This window comes from Zonotrichia leucophrys, chromosome 1 (genome assembly GCF_028769735.1).
Source record: "Zonotrichia leucophrys gambelii isolate GWCS_2022_RI chromosome 1, RI_Zleu_2.0, whole genome shotgun sequence".
Taxonomy (NCBI): Eukaryota; Metazoa; Chordata; class Aves; order Passeriformes; family Passerellidae; genus Zonotrichia; species Zonotrichia leucophrys.
In genome coordinates, this window is record NC_088169.1 from 43,329,014 (window position 1) to 43,356,185 (window position 27,172).

The following is a 27,172-nucleotide window of genomic DNA, read 5'->3' on the forward strand; positions in this document are numbered from 1 at the left end:
GCAAAAGCCCAAACAAATAAAACAGCAAATAAAACAGGAAAGGCTTAAAGGCCAGAAAATGAAAAGTTATTGTTTTCTCTAGAAAAAGCAAGTATTCCTCCTAAAAGGTCAGAGTTTCACTTCCTTGGAACCATTCCTTATTGGTAGTAGATCCACCTGGAAGATTTCTTCTTAACTTATAAAAGATGATATGCCAGAGGAAAGATGTTTCTGAAATTAGTCTAAGTTCAAAACAGTTTATACTGTCTTGTACCTGGGAAGGACTTACAGCCTACTCTAAAAAAATACCTGCTAAGACTCAGATGTAAAGTGATAATATGTCAAGCTCCAAACTCAATTATGGCTTATAAATGTCACTAAAAGAAAAGATGTATGCTGATTTAGTTTAAAAAAAATCCACCGCTTAGCAATTTGACATCTTCTGTTTCTACATTTTCCTTTGTAAACATTTTATTTCAATTATTCACCAAGGAAAGATCAGCTCTTAATTTTGTAGGGAATGAATGTTAACACTTTGGAAGGGAAGATCTGAAAATCTCTATAGATCTTATCAGAAAAGATAAAAGTAAATGTAAAATACATTATTCAAGACTGTGTCTTTAATGATGTATGTTGGACAAAGTCATACCACACTGCATTTGAGGGATTTGGTTGCATTTGTTCTTAGATAGGAAACTCACTGGCAGGAACAGTCATTTCCCTGAAATAACTTAGTGTGGCCATAGTACTTCCTCATATCCATTTTTCCTATTCTCATTTCCAATGACTTCATGTGAATGTAGCTTTTTCTCTAACCACTTTTCTGCTATGCAGGAGTTCAAAGTATATCGGTATCTTTTCTTTTGATGTTAAACTGTTAAAATGAACTTTACAGAGTAATGTGAAGAGGTAATGGATAGCAAGCTTAGTATCCCTCAAACTTTTTTTATTTTAAGCCCTGCACACATACATTGTGGATAAATATAATTTTCTTTTCAACCGAGAAAACTTCACTAAGCGCAATACCATTGAAAAGTTCTCTGTAATGATAACACAGAGAAAAGTTACAAACCTTGCATTCATTTCTATCACTCTTCAAGATTTCAAATTTAAAAAAAAAATAAAATAAAAATTTGCATATATATACACAGTAAAGAGCTGTGGAAAATAACCTAAGATCCAAATATTCACTTAGAGAGTAAATAGACAAATTTTTTTGCAGATGTGTGGTCTAACCCTGGCCAGCACACACAGCCCCACTCAGATCCTAGCTCACCCCTCCCCAGTGGGAGAACAGAGTGATTAGAAGGGTAAAAGTGAGAAAACTTGTGGATTAATATAAAGACAGTTTAATAGAAAGAGTGAAAGCCATGCACAATGCAAAGCAAAACAAGGAACTCTTTCATCACTTCCCATGGGCAGGCAGGTGTTCAGCCATCTCCAGGAAAGCAGGATTCCAATTTCATGCAGCAGTGTGAGGACAAACACCATCACTTTGAAAGTCCCTCCACCTCCTGCTTCTTTCCCCCTCCACAGCTTTCATTGCTCAGCATGGCACCAGAAGGGTGTGGGATATTTGGTCACCTGGTCACAGCTGCTCCAGCTGTGGCTCCTCAGCCCCCAGGGAGGTTGGACACTGTGAAAAGCAGGAACGGCCTTGACACTTGATAGCTAATACATTGCTGTGTTATTAATCTAGGTTTGGTCACAAATCCAAAACACAGCACCTTATAAAGGACTATGAAGAAAATTGATTCTATCCCAGTCCAAAACAGCACAACAGATAACTTGTTTAATTCTGTGCAGGGGAGAGCTGTTAGAAGAAAATATGCAGTTCTAGCCTGGCCCCTCAGTAGCATCAGTCTTACTGACATCCTTAGCCAAGCTGGATAAAGGGCATCAGAAGCACAGCTTTTCACACTTCAGATGTGAGACACAATTCTTTGACCTTGGTTAGCAGAGAATTAAAAATTCTGGTGTACACACATAGTTTATCCATGGGGAGAGAAAGGAAAAACAAACATGATCTGACAGACTATGCCATGTTACTTAAGATTATTGTTGGCCCTCTGATGACAACCATGATACAGGAACCTGAGTAGAAGCTGAAAGCACAATAAGCTTTCCTTTCAATCAGCTAGTAAAAGAGAATTATCTATTATTGATTTTTTTCATCATTTTTCTCTTATGTAATTACATCAGACAACAGATGGCCTTAGTTGTTTCACATAATTTTAAAATACAGAAAAGGCCACTCTTGTTTTCAGTCTTTGACTGCCTTCTCTTAAAAAATACATTCCTGTTCAGTGTGGATCTAATTAATGTAAAAAAGGCATTGTCTTACTTTTATTATAAGGCATCATGCTGTGTGTTTAACTAAGCTGTACAAAGCAAAAAGAATGTACCTTGTTAGCCAATGTATGCTATTGCATATAAGCTGCAAAACCGCTACTATAAATAGGACATTATTTCAAGGTAAAGAACAAAATAATTCCAATACAGTTGATTCAATTAAATCTTTAGTAGCTTATTGATTTTTCTTTTTTTTTACTGGTCTTCATAATTAAAGAATAAGAGTCTGGTAGTTGAAATTCATTTTGTGGAGGAATCAATATTTGATATTAAATGTGTTAAAAAAGTAATTTGATTGCTTTTTGCAAGGGAAAGGGTACTCAGACCAAACAAGCCAACAATTTTCATTCTACATATTGTATGGCTCACCTAAATACTCTGCATAAAAGAGAAATAGAAGATCTGATTGTTTTTACAAACCAGTCTCCAACCTCTGAATACTTTTTCATTCTTCATTGCCTCAGAAAAGTATGAAAACAGGAGCAGAAATCCATTAGCTCTTTCTTCAGTTCTTAACCTAACTGGCAGAAAACTAGTTTTTTTATTTATACAGGCTAAGAGGAGCAACAGAGCAGATATCTGTGCTCTATATTCACTGAATTGAACAATATGATCAATATAACAGCTTTTTAGATCAATATTTACTGAAGCTGGAGATGGCTTAGGCATGGGGGCTCTTGCCCACATATGAATGCATGGCAATACCACAGTATGTCATACCCCCTTCCTCCTTTCTTGTCCTTGCCTTTACTGATTGTAAAGGTAAGCTTGAGAATAGGAATAGATAAAGTAAGGGCCATGACCAGGGCTGTATTTCTCTCTGCTCCCAAAGTCTTTGAAAGGATAAAGCCAGATGAAGTTATGTCAGCTGTCTCAAATGATCAGTTTCTGGATATTTGCTGCCCTTGTAAAAGGCAGAGCTTCATGAGTCATGGGGTCACAGGAAGATGGCCTTTAATATATTTTTAGCATTGCTTATTGTTGTGAAAGAAATTTGAAAATTTTAAATTATTATGACAATAAAAGTAGAATAAAAGGAAACAAAATGCATTAAAATACTCAAGAGGAAATACAAACCTATTTAAAATCCAATTTTTAAGGTGTCAATTTTTGCAATGTATATTCAGTGAAACCTTGTTAAAGCAGCTTGAGGGATTACATGACGGCACAGAGATTATGCCCAGTCCAAAGGAGAGTTGGTAGTGGGCTTCAGATACATGGGTGAAATGGAAATTTTCTGTGCCAGGAACAGCCGGAGAAGATAGGAAAGCAAGCAATAAGGTGAGGAAAATACCGCTTATATACTTCAGAAAAAAGAACCAAAGGAAAGAGCAACTTCAAGACACATGTTCTGAATTATGGACAAAACAAACAAAACTGCTATTTGCTTCTTACTGTATGCAGGAAAATAATGAGATGTACTTCCATAAATTAAAAACAAAAGAGATTTTGTCAGTGTCAGTTCCTATTTCTTGTTAAAGTGTACACAAACCTGAAGAAAGACTCACTAAATACTTAGATCAGAGAAGAAATGAATTGCAGATAATATAAGGAAAATTAACATGTTAATCACTGAAAATTTCCTGTGATCAAAGATTCATAATTCATGCAAGAAGGGATAATTAGAAAAAATATTTTTCTTTAATCTTTTAATATGAGAACAGCCATTCTCAAGATTGACTATTACATAACCTAATTAGTAGTATGCTAAATATAATATTCATTCAAATAATTGATATTTACAATTTTAAATATTGACTTAATTACTGGATTAAAAAACTATATACTGTCTAAGAATACATTTACAGGATTTCTTTCAATGCAAAAAAAAAATCTAAAGGAAGAGGCATTCTTGGTAAATATTGAATTTTTTAAAACAAACAGCCAAAAAAAAAAAAAAGAGAAAGATCATAGCCTGAAAAAGCAACATCCTTCAACACATGATGCCATGAGATATTGCCTCACACAACCTTCATAAAATATGCTATATGACCATACTTCAGTCCTGTATGTAAGCTACTAGTTCAGCTTATTACCAAAATCAGCTCCCAAACACACTACAAAATTTAACTAAAAGTACATTCATGTTCTCTTACTTTCTGTTTTGTATTTCCGTTATATTTTAATAAAATATTAGTATATGTTGAATTTTCACCACCGGGGTTTGGTAGCAGGGGGCCTACAGGGGTGGTTACTGTAAGAAGCTGCCAGAAGCTTCCCCCACTGTCTGACAGGGATAAGGTGAGCTGGTTCCAAAGCAGCGCCTATCAGTGACAGGGCTAGCACCTCTGGGATAATGTAATGTAAAAAGGGTGAGAAAACCCCACTGCAATAGCAGCCAGAGACAAGAGAGAGAATATCTGAGCAGAACAGCCCTGCAGACACCAAGGTCAGGGCAGAAGGGTGGGCAGGAGGTGCTCTGTGTGCTGGAGCAGAGGTTCCCATGCTGCACCCCACAGTGCAGACCCTGTGAGCCAGGCTGTGCCCCTGCAGCCTCTGGAGTCCACGGTGGAACAGCAGATATCCACTGGCAGCACATGGAATACCCCATGGAAGAGATGGGTACCTAAAGGAGGTGATGGTCCTGCCAGGACCTGTGGCCCCATGGAGAAAGGAGCCCCTGTTGGAGAAGGTTTAGTGGCAGGACTTGTGATTCTCTGGGGGATCCATGCTGGAGCAGTCTGTTCCTGAAGGAATATGCCCCATGGAAGAGACCCATGCATGGAAGGGAGCAGGGGAAGTCTGTGAGGCGTGGCAGAGACATGAGGAATCTCCATTCCTGGCCCCCCTGCATGCTTGGGAGCGGTACAGAAAATAAGGAATGAAGCTGAGCCCAGGCAGAAGGGATGAGTGGGGGGGGTGGTGTTTTAAAGGTTGGGTTCATTTCTTATGACCCTATTCTGATTTCACTGGTATTAAATTTTAATAGTATCTCCAAGTCAAGTCCATTTTGCCCCTGATGGTAATCAGTGAGCGACCTATTCCTGTCCTTATCTCAACCTACAAGACTTTCCCTTTATTTTCTCTCTCCTATTCTGATGAGGAGAGAAATAATAGAATGACTTTGGTGGGCACATGGCATCCAGGCACAGTCAATTCATTACATAGTGAAATTTAGATTATTTCATAAAAAGGAATATTCAGAAGTGGTCCATCAAAATCTATAATTTTAATTACTTTAAACATTTTGTAATAATATTTACCAGTGATATTTTCCAAAAAAGAGATGTGGGCACAGCTGTAACTAAATGCTTCATCAAAAATTATTTTGGATCCATCATACTTTTCTAAAGATAAAGATGAATTCAATGCATCAAAACAGGAATAAGCAGTTTGTTGCTGCAACACTGATGTGCACACTGACATAATATTCACTGCCTATATCACTGGCCTACCTATGAGTCATCAAAATAATTCTCTATTGCATACTAAACACCTCAGCCACACTGTGCTTTGTCTCTCACCTTATATTTGGTGCCTCTGAATAATGCATGTGAACATCAGTAAACATGAAACCCAGGGACTGTGGTAGAGATTGAGTTAGTTTTTGCTAAAATCAAAATTAGGTTTTATGTGGGTTCTATTTAATTCTAAATATACCTTTATTCACAGTTATTTTTAGCTGCATTTAGGGTAGAATAAATTCTATTTCCCAGATAAAATTGTTGTAATTGCTGGTGAAAATACCATACATTTGTAACAGATGGGATACACATTTTATGTACTTTACCTTCTTTGCCAAAAATGTACTCTGTTGATGCATTTAACATGCACTTTCACCTTTTAATTACACAGCTATAAGTTGAAAATATAAGTACTCACCTTTAGGGTGTATTTTAGTATTTACAAAAGAAAAAGATGCAAAGATGAGTTGCTATGGAGAAGTAATGAAGAAAGTTTTACAGTGATGCCAAATAAAACAAATGTCTCAAAGTGTAATTACTATATAACATTTTATTGGTGGATCCAGTAAGAACACTTATGTTCAGTGACTGACTATTTGCTATTATTACACCAATTTCATAGGCTGTATTCGAATCATATGATTGTTTCAGCAAAAACTTTTCATAGCTTTTTAATCAAAAATAGCAATAAGCAGGTATGTGAGTTGTTTTTCCTCAGAGTAATCGACTCTTCAATAATCTGTCACTTGACTAAATATCCTTTCCCATTCTTCCCTACATACTTCTTCAGGAATTTGAAAGAAAGGACAGAATGATCAGCCAGTGTTTCATGAAGACAGGTGAGAAAGCATAAACTTCAGTGTAAAACACATCCCCAATTTCCCCACCACCTGGTGGAGCTCAATGTGCCTTTCAAAGCCACAGCACAGAGACCAGGCTTTCTTAAGTATGGAAACTTAAGAATTCTGATAACAAATTCTGTTGTTTCATTAAAGAGATGATTACTAACAGAGGATCTACTGAGCGCACTGAACAGGCTGAATAGATGTGCTGGATGTGAAAACAAACCACTTTTGACCAGTAGACAAAAGGAAGGCATTAAACATGGGTGTTTGGGACTTTAGAAAAGCTTTTGATACTATCACAGCATTTTAATGAATAAAATGTCCAGCATACAGCTAGACATGCATGCAACATGATGGGTGAACAACTTGCTGAAGGGTCAGGTTCAAAGACTTATAGTAAATGAGGTAACACCTCTCTCGTGGATAGTCACTAGAATTGAAAAATCCTAAATTCTGGATGAGAGACCTGCTTGATCTCAAGACATGAGGTCTTTAAATATTAACTGAAAAAAGAGAATATTGATAATACATGGCATAAAATTTGCATTGTGCAGTGCTTGTGAGTAATTTTTCCACCTTTTGTGGCAGAAAAGCCTGCATAATTTAAATTCCACAGCAGCATTCTGATTGTCCATTTGATGACACTCACATTTGACAGGGAATTGCAGTGTCCCATTGGAAAACTTAAGTGCACACACACTTTGCTTGCTTTCTTATGTAGGCACCCTGAGGACAAACAATTAATTAATAGAGAGCTTGTTCAAAGGAAGTGCTTTTAAAGTGCTTCTTCCTATTGTAATTCTTTATAGATTATCAATTTGAACCTTTTTTGAGCATCATACTATTGCACAGTAACCTTCCTTCCTCTTCGCCTCTGTCACCAGCAAGTAGCACAGCTTTCAAAAGGTAAAATGTTTAAATTGTTCCTAAAAGATAAATAAATCAAAATAAAATAAAGCATCCTTTTAGGTAGACCTTTTGGGGAAATATTTTCTGGCTGCCCTGTTTCTTTATCACCTAGGGGAAAACCTAGTTTCTAAAGCTAGTGATGGACTGCCCACTATGAGAATTTTTAAAGTATAAAAAAAAAGGAAAAAAAGAGACCCATGACACTGAAGTAGATAGATGATCGCAAACCTCTCTGCGATTAACTGGATACAGAAGAAAATGAAAGAGTAACCTAAGAACACTATTTTTTCAAAGTGATTTATATGTTATATTAAACAGCAGGAAAATCCTTTCTAGAAAATTCCTTTGGAGAAAGAACATGTACTCCCTATTAGTGTTTGGTACACTGCTGCAACACATAAATATTCAAGGCAGCAAATACAGGACTAGGATTGCAGTTTATGAAATTATGCCATAAAATAACTATTTCCTTTAATTTCCAATATGTAGTTGGTTTTATTTTTTTTTTTTTTTAATAAACAAATATTGCAGAATCTCATTCTCTCACCAGATTAAGATGCTGCACTTTTTGGATACTCACAGTAATACCTTCTCAGGTGCAATCAATCAGATGCTGTATCTGATAATATTCATGTTCTTCTTCCCTGTCATCAGTCTTTACTGTTTGTAAGCGAGTGCTACAGTGGCATCTTCTGGCATACAGAAGAATTAATTGTCTTCTTGCTGAGAAAGAGCACTGCTATTTAAAAAGGTAAGTTAAGAAACAAGACTGAAGAACTGAAATAAAAAGCACCTGCTGTTCTTCAATTATTCTGTTTAGAGCAATTGAAACAGTAATGAATGGCGAGAAATTAAAATCCACTTTCTTGCTAAGTGGCCGTTTGGACACAGAGTTTATGTGTGAGTCAACTGCTCCTAAGGCTATTAGTATCCTACATAATGACTTATAATTATGTCAGTTGACATAAAATGACAAATGGTAGTTAATTAGAAAAAAGGAAGGAGCAATAAAAAAGGAAGAAAAAAAGCAATAGATAGCACTAACTAGAAGAGAAATAAAATCTGATGGTGCTCTTTTTGAATCCATAGCTAAACACTTTCTTTTACATTTTATGACTTACATTTCTTAGAAATTGCTACACAGTAAAATAAATTAATGTTTATGGATTTGGGGATGATGAGAGTTGTTAATGAACTGAATATTACATTTGAAACTTTACTAGAAAACTACTTTATAACTTCATAAAAATGTTACTGAGCTCACAGCTTTTAATCAGAATCTCTTTAATTATATATTATATTTTCCTTTTCTGTGATATATTCTATGTCATATACATCACATGTCTTGCTAAGTGCATTCAAATAAGAAGTGAATCTTGAGAAGCAGAAGCAGCAACTTCCTCAGTCTACTCATAAGAGCCTGAAGGTCACACAGATTCTTAACACAGGTCGTGAGAAGTTACATTTTTTCTACTCTCTGTTGAATTTTTCCCTTCTTTGTCGAAGTTGTTAACACCAGTATCAGGTTATCAATCACAGGGCCACTTTTCACAATGGAAAGCTACTGGAATTTTGGTAGTTAGTGACAGATTCAGGATTAGGTCCTTTGAGACAATAAAAATACTTGGTACAGGAGCACGAGCCACTGAAGTCCTGAGTGTGTATAAGCAGATCTACAAGCAAATACTCAGAAACTTCAAAAAATAACAGATCTTGCCCTCGACAGGCCAAACCACTGCGTGTGTGTGCAGCTCTCAGCTGAGCCCACAGGACTGGCCAGAGAGCTCACGGCTCATGACCACGGCCAGTGATTAACCTCAGCCAGTCCCCTTGGCCCTACTTCCAAAGGTGATTCCCTCTTGGTAAATACAGGGCGCCCCTGTGTTACCTGACACACCAGTGCCCAGTGTGCAGTTGCACTATGTGTGTGTGTAGGGGGATAGAATATAAGAAAATAAAGGTAGTATAGAAAGTAATCTTACCCCCTAAAGAGTTGCAGCTGGGTTAACTACTAAAGATTAGGAGCAGGCCTGATTCTAACAGGCCATAGCTGTAGCTGATAATAAGAAGAGTGCTATAAAAGAGTGTATTGGTTGGTGGATGGGAACTGGAGTTAGTTGGCTACTGTGAGAAGAAGGAAGAGTCAGTGCCTAGAGGAGCTGCCTATAAGCAACAGCAAGGAAGTACAAAACTCTAGCAATATGGAACCTTTGCAATATAATGACAACATGTGCATGCCCCAGTGCTGGCAGTGGGGGCTGTAGGGGTGGCATCTATGAGGAGAGACTGGCATGCCTCATGCCTGACACGGGCATTTGCAGTGGGATTCAGCAGATCCATCCAGGGCACGGCTTAGTGCCACCAGTCAGGATTGTGGTGCCCCAGGGAAAATGTATTTTTAAAAGGGCAAAATTCTGCTTATTCCTAAAAAGGAGGAGAGAAACTGAGAGAAACAACCTTCTGAACACCAAGGTGAGAGAAGAAGGAGAGGGAAGAGGTGCTCCAGGCACCACAGCAGAGACTCCCCTGCAGCACCTGGAGAGGAGCTGGTTCCCACACTGCAGCCTCAGGAGAGCTTTGTGTTGAAGCAGGTGGATGTGACCTGAAGGAAGCTGAAGCTTTTGGAGAAGACCCATGCTGGCACAGTGTTGTCATATCATTGCAAAGCTCCCATGCCTTCTCAGTGATGTCTCATGGGCAGTGCCTTGCAGCACTAACTCCTCCACAGCCCAGCCAAAAAACTCCATATTGCTTCTCAACCAGCTAACCCACTCTTTTTTAACACTCATCCTCACTGGACACAGCTGTGGCCTGTTAAGAGCAGGCCTGTTCTTAATCTTTGGTAATTAGTACAGCTTCAATTCCTCAGGGGTGAGATTACCTTCTGTACTATCTTTATTTTCTTACATTCTATCCCCCCATAGCACAGGGAAGAAAATGTGAGGAGAAAAGGCAGCAGAAAGGAGCTGTTATGAACAGGCTGCAATCAATCCCTTTTCCTTGTCACCCCTGCAACACCCAGTGTCAGAAGGAGGCAAAGGAGCTGGGAATTAAGCAGTAACATAGATTGAGAAGAAGTGGGTGATGGGGGTGAAGCTGTTTGGTTTTTACCATCTGACTCTATTTTAATTGGCAAGAAATTAACTTTCTTCAAGTTGAGTCTTTTTATTTTTGGGATGTTAATTGGTAAGTGATCTTTCTGATTTTATCTTGACACAAGAAAACTTTTGTCTTATCACACTATTTTTTTATCATTTGTTGAGGACAGGGAGTTAGAGAACAGCTGAGTAGCTATCTGGCAATCAACCAAATCAACCCTGCACATCTATATTAATATATAGCAGAAGCACATTCAGTTTGCATCAAAGTTTTGTTCTGTATTAAAGAGCATCATTTGTGGTTCAGCTGTAGTGGCTAGAAGAGTTACAGCTCCAGGGGATGGGCAAGGTTGGCAGCACAGACCACATTCACAGATAAATTGATTTGCAAATGATAATCTATACTCTTAGTTTGCCTGTATTTGAAGTGTGTCTGGGTGTCTTATGTGTCCAAGTCTTGGAACTACCAGAGATAAGCAAATTGTAACCTGGAAACAAACTTATTAAAGTTCCTTATTATCATTCAGTTAATTTAAATAAATGAGTAGGCATTTCCAGTTGTTGAAAACAAAATCCTTGATGTGCACTTTTAATTAGCAAACCCTTAACAAACAATAAATGTTTTAATAAATCTCAAGGTCTTCTGCAAGTCATTACATATGATCAATATTTCTGTCTATAGCTAGTTTTTGATGAAAATTTTCATTAGGAAATACCTAATAGTTCCTTCCTTTTTCTTTTTGGCCAATGACTGTGTTTATATATGTAAGGCAACAACACAATATGTAATAAATCATTATTTTGTAGCTATTTAGTTCATATGTAGCTACTTCCTTTTAGAACAACTTCCACATTCTGGTTTTGCTCCCTGACATTTCAGAAATAGGTTTTTTTTAACAGCTAGCTGTCTCCACTCTAGCAACTGACATATTTTGCAAATGTCACTGTTACAATCCATAAGATTCTCTTAAGAATATTATACTTTCTACATCACTATCAGCTGTGCAAGTGCCATAAACTGTGTTTCTCACATCCCAAAGCTGATCACAGGATTTACTCTTTAGCCTCAGAGATGCAGACTTACATTTATGAGCATTTCTACTTTAGACTGTGAACACTGGGGAAAAAAATGAAAAATGGTGGAAGAGACATGGTAAAGGTAGTGTACAAGGACATTTCTGCATTTCTCTCTTACATCCTCCTCTATTCAGACTTGTTCTCATTCAGACGTCTCAATCAAACACTTTGCTCAAAAAAATCCTCTTTGGTATTTTCTTATTCTTAGACATTTTATTTCATCTTATCCCTCTTCTCAAGGCTACATTTTTGCTTCTGCAGGCTAGGTCTCAGAGACATTTTAGCCTTGAATTAAAATGGCATTGATTGAACTATGTCCATAGGGCATTAGTGATAATAAAATAAAAACAAGGGGTTAATGTCCTTTCTAGAAATCTGACCTATCTTTCCGTATGGTCTCTCCATGTTTATAACAAGCCCAAATCTTATGCCTGTATGAGAGACGTAGCAGCTACTCAGGAGGCCCTGAACTCAGTTTGTGCTGTAAAAGCATTTACCTGGGGATGACTGCAGGCAGCATGAACTTGAGAAAGGAATAGAAATGGGAGAAAACAACCATGTTTCAGAGATGTAATGGGCTTGACATAAAAAATGCTAGTGACTGCATGGCTCCACAAAGGATGCTTTGATGAAGTCTGTGGCTATTGAGCTGTGGTGTAACCTTCTCTTTCAGCCTATCACAATGAAGCAGGAGATTTTTCCCTTCCTTAAGCACATCTACTGGCCTTGAGAAGTGTCTGCTTAATGGGGCTCTAGATAGGGAAAATAACTAAAGTTAAGCATGTCTAACCTCACTGCTACTCGCCAATATCTGGGAAAGTTGTTCTTGTTAGCCAACCTGTGAAAACCCAACAACTGGAATTTATGTCCAGTTTAAATTATCTAAATGTAGGTATCTAGAGCAATCAATCTGAGCTAGCTCCTGCCATAGGGACTGGAAAGAGAGTTCATACAATCAAAATAAACCAGTGTCAACATACAGAAATGGACTCCTGAAATGATCTGCTGAAATGACAGCCTGTCTGAGCAAGAGTCCCACCTCTCCAATTAGGTATCTGCTATAGTGTTTTGCCTTGCAAAATCTTTTCCACACAGCCTTGCAAAAACCTTTTCCATACATTTAATTCTGGAAACTTAATATCAGCACTAGTGCCTATTATCAGACTACTTGTAGAAATGAGACATCACAATCCTGAACCAGATTGGAATTATACCTCACTGCTTCCCTTCAAAATAACAAAAGAAAAAGAAAAGTCCACTTGCTGTCTTCCAGATATATTATTTTACAGAATACAGGTCATAACTGAGTATTTTGAGTAATTTCACTCTTTTTTAGGGAACTTCTGATGATTTTTATAAGTGTGTGTATATGTGTGTATATATACATATATATGTATGTACATGTTCACACAAGTTTTGCAGATTTTAAGATCTAGATCGTTCTTAGGCTTGTATCTCCCTTACGTTGTTTCTTGGGGAAAAAAAAAGATAGTGCTAAGTTTCTGTAGCAAACAAAAATTAATTGATTCTTTTTTATTTAAAAGTTAGCAAATTGTTTGAGCATGAATTACTGAGAAGTAGATTAGTCAAGGCATTGGAGTTATAATCATTAATAGTGGAAGACACAAATATGAAACTAATCTAATTTAAGTCTCTGCACAGGTTGCAAAGGGAACTCTCAGGAGATCACACACACTTTGATTTTCTAAAAGAATATAATAAAGCCTGGAGATGCATGACAGGCTGAAGAGATACCTTTGACTATAAATCACCTTTGAGTAAATCCAAGTGTGAGATTTATCATGGTTACAGTCTGTTTAAGAAATAGAAAGATAACAGTCTGAAATGATTCACAACTTTGAAAAAGGACAGATTCTTTCATAAGTAGATTTTAAAAGTGTTTTACAATTCCTTTTTGATTCAGTGAAGTAATTTCTTATTCATGTAATGGCTATGAAAGTTTTGTGTTGTTGTATTTTTACATTTATTTTTGTGTTCAAAATCTAAAAGGAGAAACAGGTAAAAAAGATACCAAGACAGTTTGTTAACAAAACACAGCATGGTATTTGCAGACATTCCCAATTGTTTTTTCACCACTAGCCACTTTCTACATCACAGATGATGGAGAATAGGAATGATTTCTTCTCCCAGCAAACTAGAGCTTTGAGACAACATGAATTCTGTTTTACAGATCTTATTAGTTGTATTTGCAAGTACTCCTCTATTTTTTATTGCAAGAAGTCATTAGTGATACTGACAATAAGATTGTGAAGTACATTTAAAGATATTTAACCCTTATCTAAAAGTAAAAATCAATATTGAATCAGAACCAGAGTGAATGCAAAAGAACCTAACTTTGGGAAGGCATTTTCCAACTTGAGGTATCTGTACTAAAGGTACTAAAGCTTGTCCCTTTATAGACAGTTGAGAGAAATAAGGATTGTAGGGCACAATTCTCATCTTAACAGACATGCTTAATGTAGGCCTAATGAACTGTGTCCTCATGTGCTTACTCATTTTCAGTGATACGTGTTAATTCCTTTACAGTGACTATAAAATAAGTCTAAATATTTTAGCTTATGACAAAAAATCCTGTCTCTGTATCTATCATTATTAAAGTAGGATTGCATACTAAGGAAAAAAATGAAATACACTGTAGGCTATAGCTGCCTCCAATATTCATGTTTAGATTTTGGATGGTTACAAGCAGCATTTTTACTGTAAACTTGAAGTAGTTAATCTGATCATTTAAAGGAATTGTTACTAGAATATGATAATGGTTTAAAACTTACAGAGGCTAGCTTTATATATTCTCTTAAATAAATAAAACCAGTTAATTTCTACAAAAAGAAAAAAATAAAGAACAACTCATTTTGAGGCTTTTGGTCAGTAGAGTAGAAGCAAACCAGCAGAGTAAAAGATTCATCCATGGTTGGATAATAAAAGCTATCACAGGTAGAATGGGAAATGGAACATCAAGAGTGAGATGCTGCTCTTCCCCTCCTTCTGCCAAAAAAAAAAATTAAAAGATAGACAGATTTAAAAAGAACACTTCAAAATTATGAAGGATTTCTTATAGAAAGATCTCCTAGGCACAATAAAATCAGTCATAAGGGTAACTGGAGATGAAAGTAACTATTCAGAAGGTCTGTTCTTTAAAAATGCATTGACTTTTGAGGGCTTATTTGAAGTAAAAACTCTCATGTCTTTGAGGATTAGACATCACTACTTAGAGAAAGGGATTGATTTAAAATACAATTAATTAGAAGGAATGTATTTTTGCTGTAAAAGACCTGCTCATTTTTGTTTTGTGTAAAGGAAAACATTATAAATTCTCATCCACTGAATTAATGGAAGTATTTGATTAAACAGTAAATGTGGTTAGAATACAGGGATCAAGAGTTATAAAAATGTTTTCTCTTAATTTCCTTAATACATTATGAATGAAACACATTTCAAAGAACACATTAAAAAATAAATATTTTAATATGATTAATATTTATTTATTTATTTATTTATAATCAATGGCTAATTAGAAATTATTAAAATATAATAGTGAAATTGATTCAATTAAATATTACATGCATTAAAAGGCTCCAAATTTCTACCAAGTTCAGAAGTAGCGATATTATTAGAAAGTAATGCCTTTAAAAATACAATTAGAACTTTTTAATTCCATCTGAACTTATTACGTGGTCTCTCTGGAAAATACAAACTCATATGAAGTCAGTGAAATGATGCCTAATCTGAATAAAGTCAATCAGAGAACTAATTTCAAACCTAGCAAATTAGCCTTATTATTTTCCTATTAACCATACTTTGCATAAACTAGCAGTGTATTTTGACTTGATTTTGCATATATCAGATGCACATGCAAAAATAAATAGTCCATAACCTAATATAGAATAGATAAGGAATTTTATTGTCTAGTATGAAAAAAAAAAAGATGGTACACTTATTTTTTTAAGAGTTGTTCCCTTGATGAAATTTTCCAAGTTCTTCTCTGTTAACAGGATGAATCATAAAACTTTAGACGTTTTTTTAGAAAAACAAAACAAACCTAAATTCAGATCAGACATTGGTGCAGTGGTTATTCTGATCTGGTCTCTCTGCCAGCTGAATGCTTTTAACTATAGCTGCAGAGACTTTGCCTGATTATTATCTCCTGCTCTGTCCAAATGGCTAAAGAGTCTTTGCACCAGAGAGAGACACTTACAGTAGGTAAAGGTAGGAAACAATGTACTTGGGATAGCATGCTGCTTTTTGAAGGATTAGCCTTAACTGGTTTGCCACTGGCTCATTTGAGGGGATTAGATTAATAAATAACACAAACTCTATGGTATCACATAAACCATTTGCATTTATAGTCACATTTTATTCTGTGTTTGTGGAATGTTTATGGTTAACCATTTCTTGCTTAGCTAGAAGGAGTGGCATTTAGTGATTGTTCTTGATGCACTTTAAAGAATTCAATGTCGGCTTTTTTTACCCTTAAGAATCAATCAAGAAAAGGTCTGTTCATATTCCCCATCTCAAAACTTTGTTTCTAGCTGGCGGTTTGTGTTTGAGATATGTCTGAAAGATCCTTGTAGAGGAGGGATAGGAAATGAGGGAACTCACAAAACAATCCACCCCATTTCGAAAGAGGGAATACAACCTTGCCTTATGTAGGGCAAAAACGTCCACATAGAAGGTGTTTTTACTCTCCAGCTTTCTTAACAGTACCATTCAGAATTAAATCTTGTAGTCCACAGTAGGAAACTTGACATTCACTGTCAGGTCAATTTAAGCAAGGACTGTATCTGTACTTGGCTTTCTTTACCTCTGTAATTACTTCTGTGCTCTTTGGCATAAAATTTAGGTGAAATAAGGAAATGGTGTATTAATTCTTCAATCAAGTTACTTACAAAGTGTGTAACTTGTTGATTGAAAGCTTTGAAGTGTTTGCATATCTGGAAGACTGATCACAAGAATTTGGGGTTTTTTCCCCTCTCTCTATCGAAGGAAATAGCCTGAAGGATGTCCATGATGGTGAAAAGTTCAAAGAAAATGCATAAATCCACAGAGAGGAGTTAATTGAAGCCTTAGTGTTCTCCAGGCTGATAAATTACTCTTTTATTAATCCATTACCACATAAAGTGTCTATCTCCACAAAGATATCAACTTTATTCTGATGTATAGCATACCAGGTCAGATGAGACACAACCTGCATGATACCTTGACCACACAATACCATATTCTGTATTTCTCTGATATTTCCAAAAAGGAGCTCTTGAAGTGTTATAATCTTTATATGTAAATACAGTATTTTATATATTTTTTTTTGTTCTTCTTTTTTTCCTCTCTTCACAGGAGAATCCAGAGCAGAGAAGGACATGCTGGAGTATGTCTTCTGTCCTCAAGTTTGGGAGGCATAAAGCAGCAGGCAGGAAGTGGATTTTGGAAGTTTTTAAAAACTAGTAATAAATAATAAACCAGAATTTGTTGAGCAGGCAGGTGCTGTACAGTAGCACTTTTGTAAGAGTGGCACTGGCTACTTGGATTCTACTGCTTTGGAAATAAAAAAGCATTTAGGACATTCTTAATCCTGATAAGTAGCTATGACACCTATTATCTTATTAGTTTTCATCAGGAAATATTATAGAATGGATGAGAAAGCAATACACATTAGCACTTTGCCAGAAGTTTGTTTCTTTACTGGTAACTGCGAGTGAAAATATTTATACATTTGTACATTATAAATATTTATACATTTGTTAAATGAAATAATACATGTAGTAAAAGACTCCAGATTTCTGGTAACTTCAGAATTATTGGTATTATTATAAGGAAACTCCCAGCAAAATATAACCCCATGTTATTAATGCAGGTTGTTCGTAATAATTGCACTGCTGTGATGTGCTGTTTTAGACCAGTGAGTGTGCTCATTAAACACTTCATGATAACTTAAAACCTTTGAAGAGCAATTGTGCTGCTTTGTGTGTGACAGCTGCTGTCATAAAAATCTTCATGCCAATGTAAAATATTAATACAAGGCAAAAAAATACACTGCTGCAAAATATGAATTTTTATATTATTTGACTTAATTTCTGTCTCTGTGTAAATTCCCTCAGCAAATTTTACATAACCCTTCCCCTTATTTGTTTTTGAATTAACAGCCCATCCTGACAGTACAGTTTCAATCCATTACTCGGGTTAAATGAATCACTCAAAAAGTAGAAACGTTGATTCATGAGAAAACGCGCTGAGAGAGAGATGATACTCTTTAAAATAGAAAACAATCAAAAATTGAAATATTGTCTTTTTTCAACTGCATAATATCATTATGCAGGTCACACCTTTTTGCAAAATATTGCATAAGAAAGTTGTAATGTAACTTTTCTCAGTTTTTCAAGGGCATTTTAAGTGGAATCCTTTTGGTTTTTCTCTCACTGCTTGTGTTGGTTCTGGCTGAGCTGGAGTTCATTTTCCCATAGCAGCCCCCACAGTGCTGTGCAGTTTGGTGGCACTTGGCACCTGTAAACTCACCACAGTGCTTCATGTTTTTATACATATGACAACTTTATCTGTCCAAACTTCACTGCCTGGTGAAGGTCTATGCTTAAAAACCCAATAGCGGTTTGGGGAATTTCTTTTTTTTTTCATAGAAATCTTTGGAACTCGTTCATCCTTTGTCTCTGTTTATGCTTCAATAATTTATATCATCACGTATTTTTGTGCCAACACTTGATCATGCACACGGAAAAATCTCTGAACTTCATATGTGTTGACAATATGTATTCTTGCTTAGTATTTACTAATTCTGGAAATGCAAATTTTTCTCAGGAATCTACTGACTGCAATAAATCTTTCTCTTCAAAAGATTTTCGGCTCCACAAAAGACAAGAGCTATGAGAGAAAAGAGCTCAGATTATGATAGTCTTTATGTGAAAAGGAAGGGTGAGATCCCCCAGCCTCTCAATTAACAATAGCCTATGAGAATGTTATTGTTAAAATTTATTATTGCAATATTTAGACCAAATGTGGCATTCACAGCAAGAATTTTTTTTTTCTTATTCATTTTAAATAGAATTGAGATGTTCTGAACTGAGTGAACTATGAACAGTGAAGTCATGTAGCCCTTCCAAAGACACCTGAATAACACCTCACATTAACATTTAGGAATTAGGAAGAATACTCTTGAGTGTAAATAAAACCTGAAATCCTACTCAGACATAAGGGATGTCTTACTTTACTGAAGTAACAGAATGTAGATGAGAGTTAAAAAGAATTTAACAGATGGCAAACATCATAATGGAGATTTTATTGCCAGCTTTAAGTAGTTTTGGTCCTAGAATATGCCACCAGAATCAGATTTAACAATGAGAAAAGCAACTATAGTGAAGTGGGTGAAGGAGCAAAAAGAGGAGAAAGGACATTTGAGACTTGAGAATGCAGTATAATGTCAGGCAAGAGACATAGACTGGTTTATTTATATAGAGATCACAACATAAAGCCTTTTCCAAGGCATTTTACCTCTCCAGCATGATTTGAACAAAAAAATAATAATCCACAGGTTAAGAAGCCTGAGAAATAAAACATTTAGGAGACTTCTTTCTTCAAAGAGGATGAATATCAGGTGAGATTAAAAATAAAAAAAAAGGTGGGAGACAAGGTTTGCCCATATATATCTTAAGCACAAAGATATCCTCGATATTTCTGCATATTTGAGCCCTGAGATCAGGGAGATCACTCGGAGAGCTCTGGCTGCAGGATAGAAACATGTGTGTTGCATGTTAAAATGAGCAAAGAAAGACAGACAAGTGGTAGAGCACTTTCCAGTGAATCAGTGGTCTTGCTACAAGTATTATGAGAATTTTGATAGATGGTATTGAGAACCTCAGTGGAGTGATATTGGGATTGGCCCCTCCTCACAGAGCTATTTGAAAACAGATTCAAATCAATATGTAGGTGATAAGTATTTGTTGTTATTACTGCTGTGTTCCGCAGGGGGTTTCAAAGAGGTAATTCATTGTGGCGCATGAAATAGTCCTGTGGGAGCTCCCAGGTTAGAGGAGAATAAAACTAGCAAATGAAGTGTCAAGACTTTATACTACTGTTTATTTTATACATTTAAAGTACACGATCCTTTCTAGTACCATTTCTTCAAATAGCTGCACGATTTACCATATTTTAAAACTACTTTTGAAAGAGCAAACCAGTCAGCACAATTGTAGCACTTTGAAGCATTAAATATAATATAATGATTGGAGTGTTTGAAATCTAGATTTTGAAAAACTAGATTTTTTTTAAAAAACTATATTTTTTCAAAATATAACACATTTTAAACATTTTTGTAATGCAAGGCTATCACTTCTATATTACAAATACCAGATCTCTTCACTGGCCTTCTAAAGCCCAAAGGCTGTCAGCACACATTTGTCAGTCTTCAGCAACAAATGAAATAAATTCTTACATCTCTAACACTGAATGTGCAAACAGGTAATCTTCCACTTCACAAGCTACACGTACACATAAAATTGGTAAAAGTTTGTTTGGCAAAAGTATATCCCTTCCCTTCCTCTCTGTTCCTTCTGGGTTTGAGTATCAGGCACACATCCAAAAGGCAATGACATAGCATCCAAAAAGAAGGTGGATGTGTCTTTATTTTTATCCACAGCAATGTAATAAAAGGGGCTGATTCTGTATCATGCTTTAATAGCTTATTAAGATCATTGATTTGTTGCACACAGGATTATCTCCGTGGTGAAAATGTCTGCAGAAGCTGCCAAAAAAGAGCCTGGACTATGGCTAGGACTTCTAGACTCAACTATGGACAAAAAATACATAGCAATCCCCCTTTCTTTCCTGGCTGGTTATGAGAGAAAGCAAAGTTGTGCAGAAGTAAAAGAATGCAGAAAGTTTTTTGATAAAGAAAAATAATTCTAACTTTATGACCTGTAGAGAAGCTAGTGCTGAATATCAAATTTATTGTGGTCAACTTGTACACTTGCCTGAAATTCAGACACATTTTCAAGTAGCTGTAAGCAATATCATCATAGTGAATCTATCTCTTCAATTTAAAAAAAAAGGAGTTTAAAATCTTACTTAGCTTTTAATTGATACCAGTCACCCAAATCTAAGAAAATTACACAAAATTATATATATTGCATAAGTATATGTAAGATATAGATATTAAAAATTTAAGCCTCAATTCTTATTATGTTTATTTCTTTTCAACTCTAGTTCCTCACATAAAATCTTAAATCCTAAGATGATAATTTTGTTTTCTTACTAAAATATATTGGTTTCCACTTTAAATCTAACTTTAAATTCCCAAAGTCTTACTCATATATCAGTGATTCAGTAGAAGAATTTTTCAAACACCTGTTTCATTTATCTTAAACATACACTTTAACATATACTTAAAGACACAAGTGATTTCTGAAAAAAAAAGAAAATTATCTATATTGTAATAAAATTCTACAAAATTGAATGTTTTAACTGTTCTGTTGGACAGCCCAAATCTGATGCCTCAGAACAAAGTAGGACTCCTTCTGGTACACATTAAAGACAACTTTTAAGTTGAATTCCAAAAAGGGAATGCATGCCAGCTTAAATCCATGAAATCACAACATGGGAGGCTGTGATTTCGCGGGAGGTACTAGTAGCTCAAGATTTATGCACAAGTCAAAATATCAAAAATTATGGGTTCATATTTTTGTTCTATAATATCTTAGAAAATGTTCAAATGAAACAGGATTCATGTAAATTTCACTATGCCTAGCACACAGATTATAATTCTGGCAATTTAGAAGATGTAGGATAAAGAGGATATGAAGGCTAATTATAATTTTGACATCTTGAAAAGATTGCACTAAATATATCAATATTAAGAAAATTCTAATGCAGTAGAAGAGAGTGTAATGAAATATACTGTTCTTGAAATTCTTTTGTCATTTAATACTTTCTTAATAGCTCTAGTCACATTCTAAGACTATTTTACAGTACTTCAATACCACAGTGTGTCATTATCAAATAGATATAAGATATATGCAGTATTACAAAGAACATCTGCTTTTAAATATTTGAACTCCTAACTTCTTTCTCTAAAGTTAAACCTCCAAGGGCACTCTAAGGAAGGAAGTGTCCAAACTTTTTTAGATATTGCTCAAAATCCCATCTAGACTTTTAGTAGGACTTGAAAACGTATAGATTAAGTGTCAGTGCAAGAAGATCTTAGGCTGGTTTCAAACTGAATTGTTAAGGCATAACCCAGAATGTTCTGTCACATTTTTCCAGCAGTTCAAAAAGAAATGGGAAACTACATGATCTCTACAGCCACATTTTTAATTGCCTCTTTACTGTCAAGTCAAAAAGAACCTGGGGTTCACATTTAAGCCTGAAAACATGCAACACCCTCAAATTCAGTGAATACAGATAACACAAAATGCAGGAAAAATAATTCAAAATGGAGAAATGGAGTTTAGATGAAAATATTTATCTATTGCCACCATCTCTGCCTATATTTCTACACTCGAAGAGAAATAAGAAGAGAAATCAGATGAGCTGAAAAATGTCATGATTCAGAGAAGTAGTAACTTACTTTGCTTGTGGTTGGAGTTCTACACCTATCAAGTGCATAGCCACAGGATTTTTAATGAAAATTATTACAAATGTGTTTCAGAGAATAAACAAAACAAAAATACAATGCAACCAAATAAGACCCCAAACTACACAAAAACAAGACTGTAAGAAAAGTGGAAAGATGTATGAGAAATAACAGTGGCATTATTGTTGAGTGTTTTAGGACGTTGATTCCAATTGTTTTCCATGAAATGCAGCTACCTGCCCTCAACCTCCTGGTTTGCCACAGTTCTATCAAAAATTAGTACAGTTTCTCTTTTTAACTGCCAAATCTCTTATGTTAATGTAATAACCCAGAGGGACATGCCACTTTATACCTACTATTTGACTAAAATACTGTGTTAAGTCTATATTGTGCCAAGTGTATTTTAACATGTGTTATGATAAAACTGATACTCATTGATACTGTGCTCACAGAAATCCTATAATTGTAGGCCTATTCCTGTAAATCTTGGAGCACTACACAGGCAACTTTTCACATATTTTATGAGATGATTCAGTGACATGTATTAGTGGAAAACATACCAATTCACTCTTCAAATGCATAAAGGAAACAGAATCATGGACTTACGGTCTGTTATTTTCAGGACTCTCTTGAATTCTCCACTTCCAGATCCTCCACAACCATCTTCATCATCACAATCACCACTGATTTGTTCATCTACACCTCCACCACTGCCTGTTTGTTGGAGATCCCATTTGTCATATTTTGGAAATGATTTGCCCTGCAACAGCTGAAGACAAGATATAGTGTGCAAGTTAGCAGTACATGCGGAGAGCTTCAGAGAGTACCCAAAATTTCACGTAAGTCCCTAGTAATTACCTGATTTGAAAAGGAAATTTCAGGATCAACAGAATGAGAATTCTGAATTTTTAAAATTTTTTTTTCTTTAACACTGACTTACAGATAGATTTAAAAGAATGGCATTTGGAGATGTATTGTTTAGTTTTAATTAAAAACCCACAAATTGTCTTTATCACTATATAAGAAAATCACCAATTTCTTGCCCAGAGGCCAAGTGGAGTGGTTAAGTACATAGAATCATAGAAAAGTATGGGTTGGAAGAGACCTTTAAAGGCCATCTGGTGCAAATTCCCCTGCAATGAGCAAGGACATCTTTAACTAGATCAGGTTGTTCAGAGCCCCAACCCAACCTGATTTTAAATATTTCCAGGGCTGGGTCATCTACTACTTTCCTGGGAAACTTGTTCCAGCATCTCACCACCCTCACTACAAAAAACTTCTTCATTATATGTGGTCTAAATCAAACCCCCTTCAGCTTAAAACTATTGCCCTTATTTCTACCACAACAGACCCCACTAAAATGTTTGTTGCCCCTTTCTTATAGGCCCACTTGGAGCAGACAGCAACTGTGCTACTTAACAGCTGGATCTGGATCTTTTAAAGACCTATGCGGTGTCTACAGACACTTAAGATACATTTATTGTTTTATGTGAATTTTTCACATTTGAAATATCTGAAATAGTGTGAGAGCTGTGTTGCAGTTCTATATTGGTGAATCCAAAACACCCTTTTCTGCTCTGAGTGTGTCAAACAGAAATGTAGTAGAACCTGAAAAAAAATATTGTTGGGATGATATCAAATGCTTGACCAAGGGACAGCAGACCAAACTAGTACATTCAGAGGCAGGGCTAGCTTGGAGATAACTGTTTCCAAAGGACATCCAGGTATTACTTGGGTTGAACTGATAAAAGTGAGGTAAAATAAAACAAAGGGGTAGCTGGTACTGGCCTAAGCAGTGTAGATTATTCAGTTCCAGTAAATAAGATTGTTCTCTCACTCCTTTTCATTTCTCACTATAGAGATTGCAATGATATCTGCATTTTTTAGAAGAAAACAATAGAGATCTGTTTAAACATTTCTCCACTCTGTTGAGCAGTGCTGAGCAGTTATCTGAATAATGTTAATGTCTCTCATTTATCAAATGTACAAGTGCTGTCATACAGTATTTAAATACGAGGTGGTACAACTGTCATATACACACAAACAAAGTGCTCTCTTCCCCATTCAGATTCATTTCAGTTTATCTGTCAGATAAATATGAACACCATCACCTATAAAAACCCAGGTTCTTACAAATGTTAATAATTTTTATAACCTCATCTCATCCAAAATGCCAGTTTGTACAGGTTTGTACATTACTCATGCTTCAGTCTAGGAAGACTTCTTTACACTGGCCAAAACCTCACTGTCTCAGATTCTTTAATTTAATAATCAGATAGTACTTTCTCTTTAGGAAGATATTAATTAGTTAGAAACAGACTCAGTTGTTTTATAGCTTCAAAAATGTGTTTGCTTTGTTGTTTAACAAGATACTGCATTCATATTTTCAACCTATATACTGAGTTTATTTTCAGCTTATGGAGTCACTTTCCAGACATGGATCTCTTAAGTGCTGTACAGTGCCCAACAAAAAATATTTTAATCACTACTGCAACGAGATCATTCAGATAAATCTCAATGCTTCCATAAAATCCACTTGCTCCTCTGTGTAAGAACAGGAGAATGCCACTCACCTCTGAATTAGCAGAGCCAATTTATGCAGCACTTTTAATTCAAAAGTTTTATTAGACATTTATATGCTACCTGAAAGACAAACTACTTAGCTAAGAGGAAAAAAAGCTCCTTGGTACTGCTGCTCTGCTCCCTGCTCATTGTGTAAGCCATGCCATACTTCTACAAAATAGTATTTATTGAAACAAAACACAGACTGTTTAATGAACTACACTCAGTTAAAGAGCAGACTTCTTTTTCACCTCAATTCATATTGTGACATATTCCCAGGGCCAGTTGTATGATAAGGTACTCTATTCCTGAGATCTGTGGCATAAACATGGGCAGGAACTGCCAGCACAACAGACAGTTTTTCAAACAAAATGTGTTGGCAAATTTTCTACAATATGCCATATACATATATACCATATATACAATATATATCTAGTGTTTGTATATTCATATATATATATATACACACACACACACACATATATATATATATATACACACCTATCTGTGTGTGTTTATATATATATATATATATGTAAACACACATTTTTTTCAGCCAGAGAACATGCATCCTCCTCTATATCTCTGTCTCAGTCTTACAAATATATTGGCTTAGTAAGGTTTTAGATTTTGTTGCGTCTTTAAATTTCAGCATACTTAGTTATTTCTCTTTCCTGTCTTTTTCTTCCTTTTTTTTCTTATTATTATGCATTATTGACTTATGACTAGAAAACTAAAAATACAGATGATCCCACTTAATTGCTTTAAAGGTAGGTCCAACATTGAAAAAGTACACAAACTTTTTTCAAACTTTTCACTATGCTTGAAATAGTAGAAATTAAATAATGATTAAGCTCATTTGTTATTTGGACTTTGTTATTCTCAATTCAGTCTCCTTAAATGTACAAGAAGAAATTTTGTTTCCATATAAGTTCACAAGTCTCAGTGCTGGTCCTCTACTAAGCAAGACTTGGATCTAGTATAAATTCTTTATTAAACAGAAATCCATGTAGTGCTTCAAAGCTAAATTGATTCACATTATAAATAAAGATAAAAGTTGTTTAGAAGAATTGTTCTCTTCTGCTGCACTTTTTATAAAGCTATTCTTTGAGAGGAAAATAAGTACATCTTCTAACTGGAAAATTCTGTTGTATATACTTACTAGGTCTTCCAGCTGAATGACAAGGTTATTAGCTGTATACTATCTGCCCCTCCAAAAAGTACAATTACTGTTTTCCTGTTGTGTTGTAGTGTAATAGTTTCTTTTCTTCTTTTGTCTGAAACTTATACCATTCTATCAAATTTTTGTCTCAAAAACCCTGAAACCACAAACCCCATGAGCTGAATCACACATTATTGTCTTTCAATTTCAATTAAAGAGGCAGCAAATATTCTTGGCAACTGTGTTTATTTGAATGAGTGGCAAGGGTTAATTCACCTCTGTTCTGAGACTGCAGTAGATACACCAATATTCTAGATTTGCAGGTTCTTAATGTTGATGGAAGCTTATTGAACTAAGACTTTGGTATCAAAAGCATTTCCTCTGCTGGTGGCATTTTATTTTCCCAGAAAATTTGTGCACCACTACTATGGTATATGCGCATGGGGGAATGATTTGGGTATAAATCAACTGAAAGGTACTTGGGAGTCTTCAGCTTCACAGCTTTCCTGCACAGCTTTGGGAAGTTTGGCCTCCCCCTTAGATCTTTTAGTGCTCAGTTGCCAAAATACCTCTCAGGACCAGTACTGATGGCTTAGTGAAATGCTTTCTTTGAACCCAAAAGCAATTCTGAACAAGGTTATAATACCAAAGAGTACCATTAATAAAATTTGTGACATTTCACATTTTAGAAAGGAAATATTTGCATTACAGAAGTTACACTGTTGTATTAAAGTACTTGCAGGGTTCTGTAAATATATGACTCTGCTCTGTAACATTTCAGTAAGAAAATGAACTGCTTGCAGAAGCTACAGAGGCATCTTATGAGAGTTGTTGAAGTTCCAACAAATCTCAGAGTATAAGCATAATTAGGAAAATTATCACTAAGGATGTATGATTATTGTACAATCCTATAGGGCCTTGTAATATTTCAAGATTATTTGAGACTTTTATTGATGATCTGGAAAGCAAAATGAAAAACCAAGTGGTAATGATAAATCTTTTATTGCCACGGGAACTGGAGAACTACTAAATAACAAAAAGAAGTGACAAACTAAGAAAATCTCATCTGGCAAGTGAGGCAATTGAGTGAATTTTAAAACACATACTACAATAAAATACAGACAAAAGTAAATTTGCAAGTCTAAATATTGTATTACATGCATATTAAAGACAAAATACTCTGTTTCGTAAAT

The 27,172-nt window shown here is 35.4% G+C and overlaps 1 protein-coding gene across 10 annotated transcripts in view; it reads right to left on the reverse strand.

Moving 5' to 3' along the window:
- Positions 1–27,172, reverse strand: part of GPC5 (glypican 5) — a 593,323-nt gene that overhangs the window by 258,252 nt on the left and 307,899 nt on the right. For 9 of the 10 annotated variants that reach the window (XM_064712816.1, XM_064712846.1, XM_064712801.1 and 6 more), the window contains one exon: positions 22,862–23,024. In XM_064712816.1, coding sequence (XP_064568886.1) covers positions 22,862–23,024 — 163 coding nt within the window. Of the gene's footprint in view, positions 1–1,563; positions 1,616–22,861; positions 23,025–27,172 lie in introns of those variants that run through there. The other variant, XM_064712818.1, reaches the window with a different exon arrangement.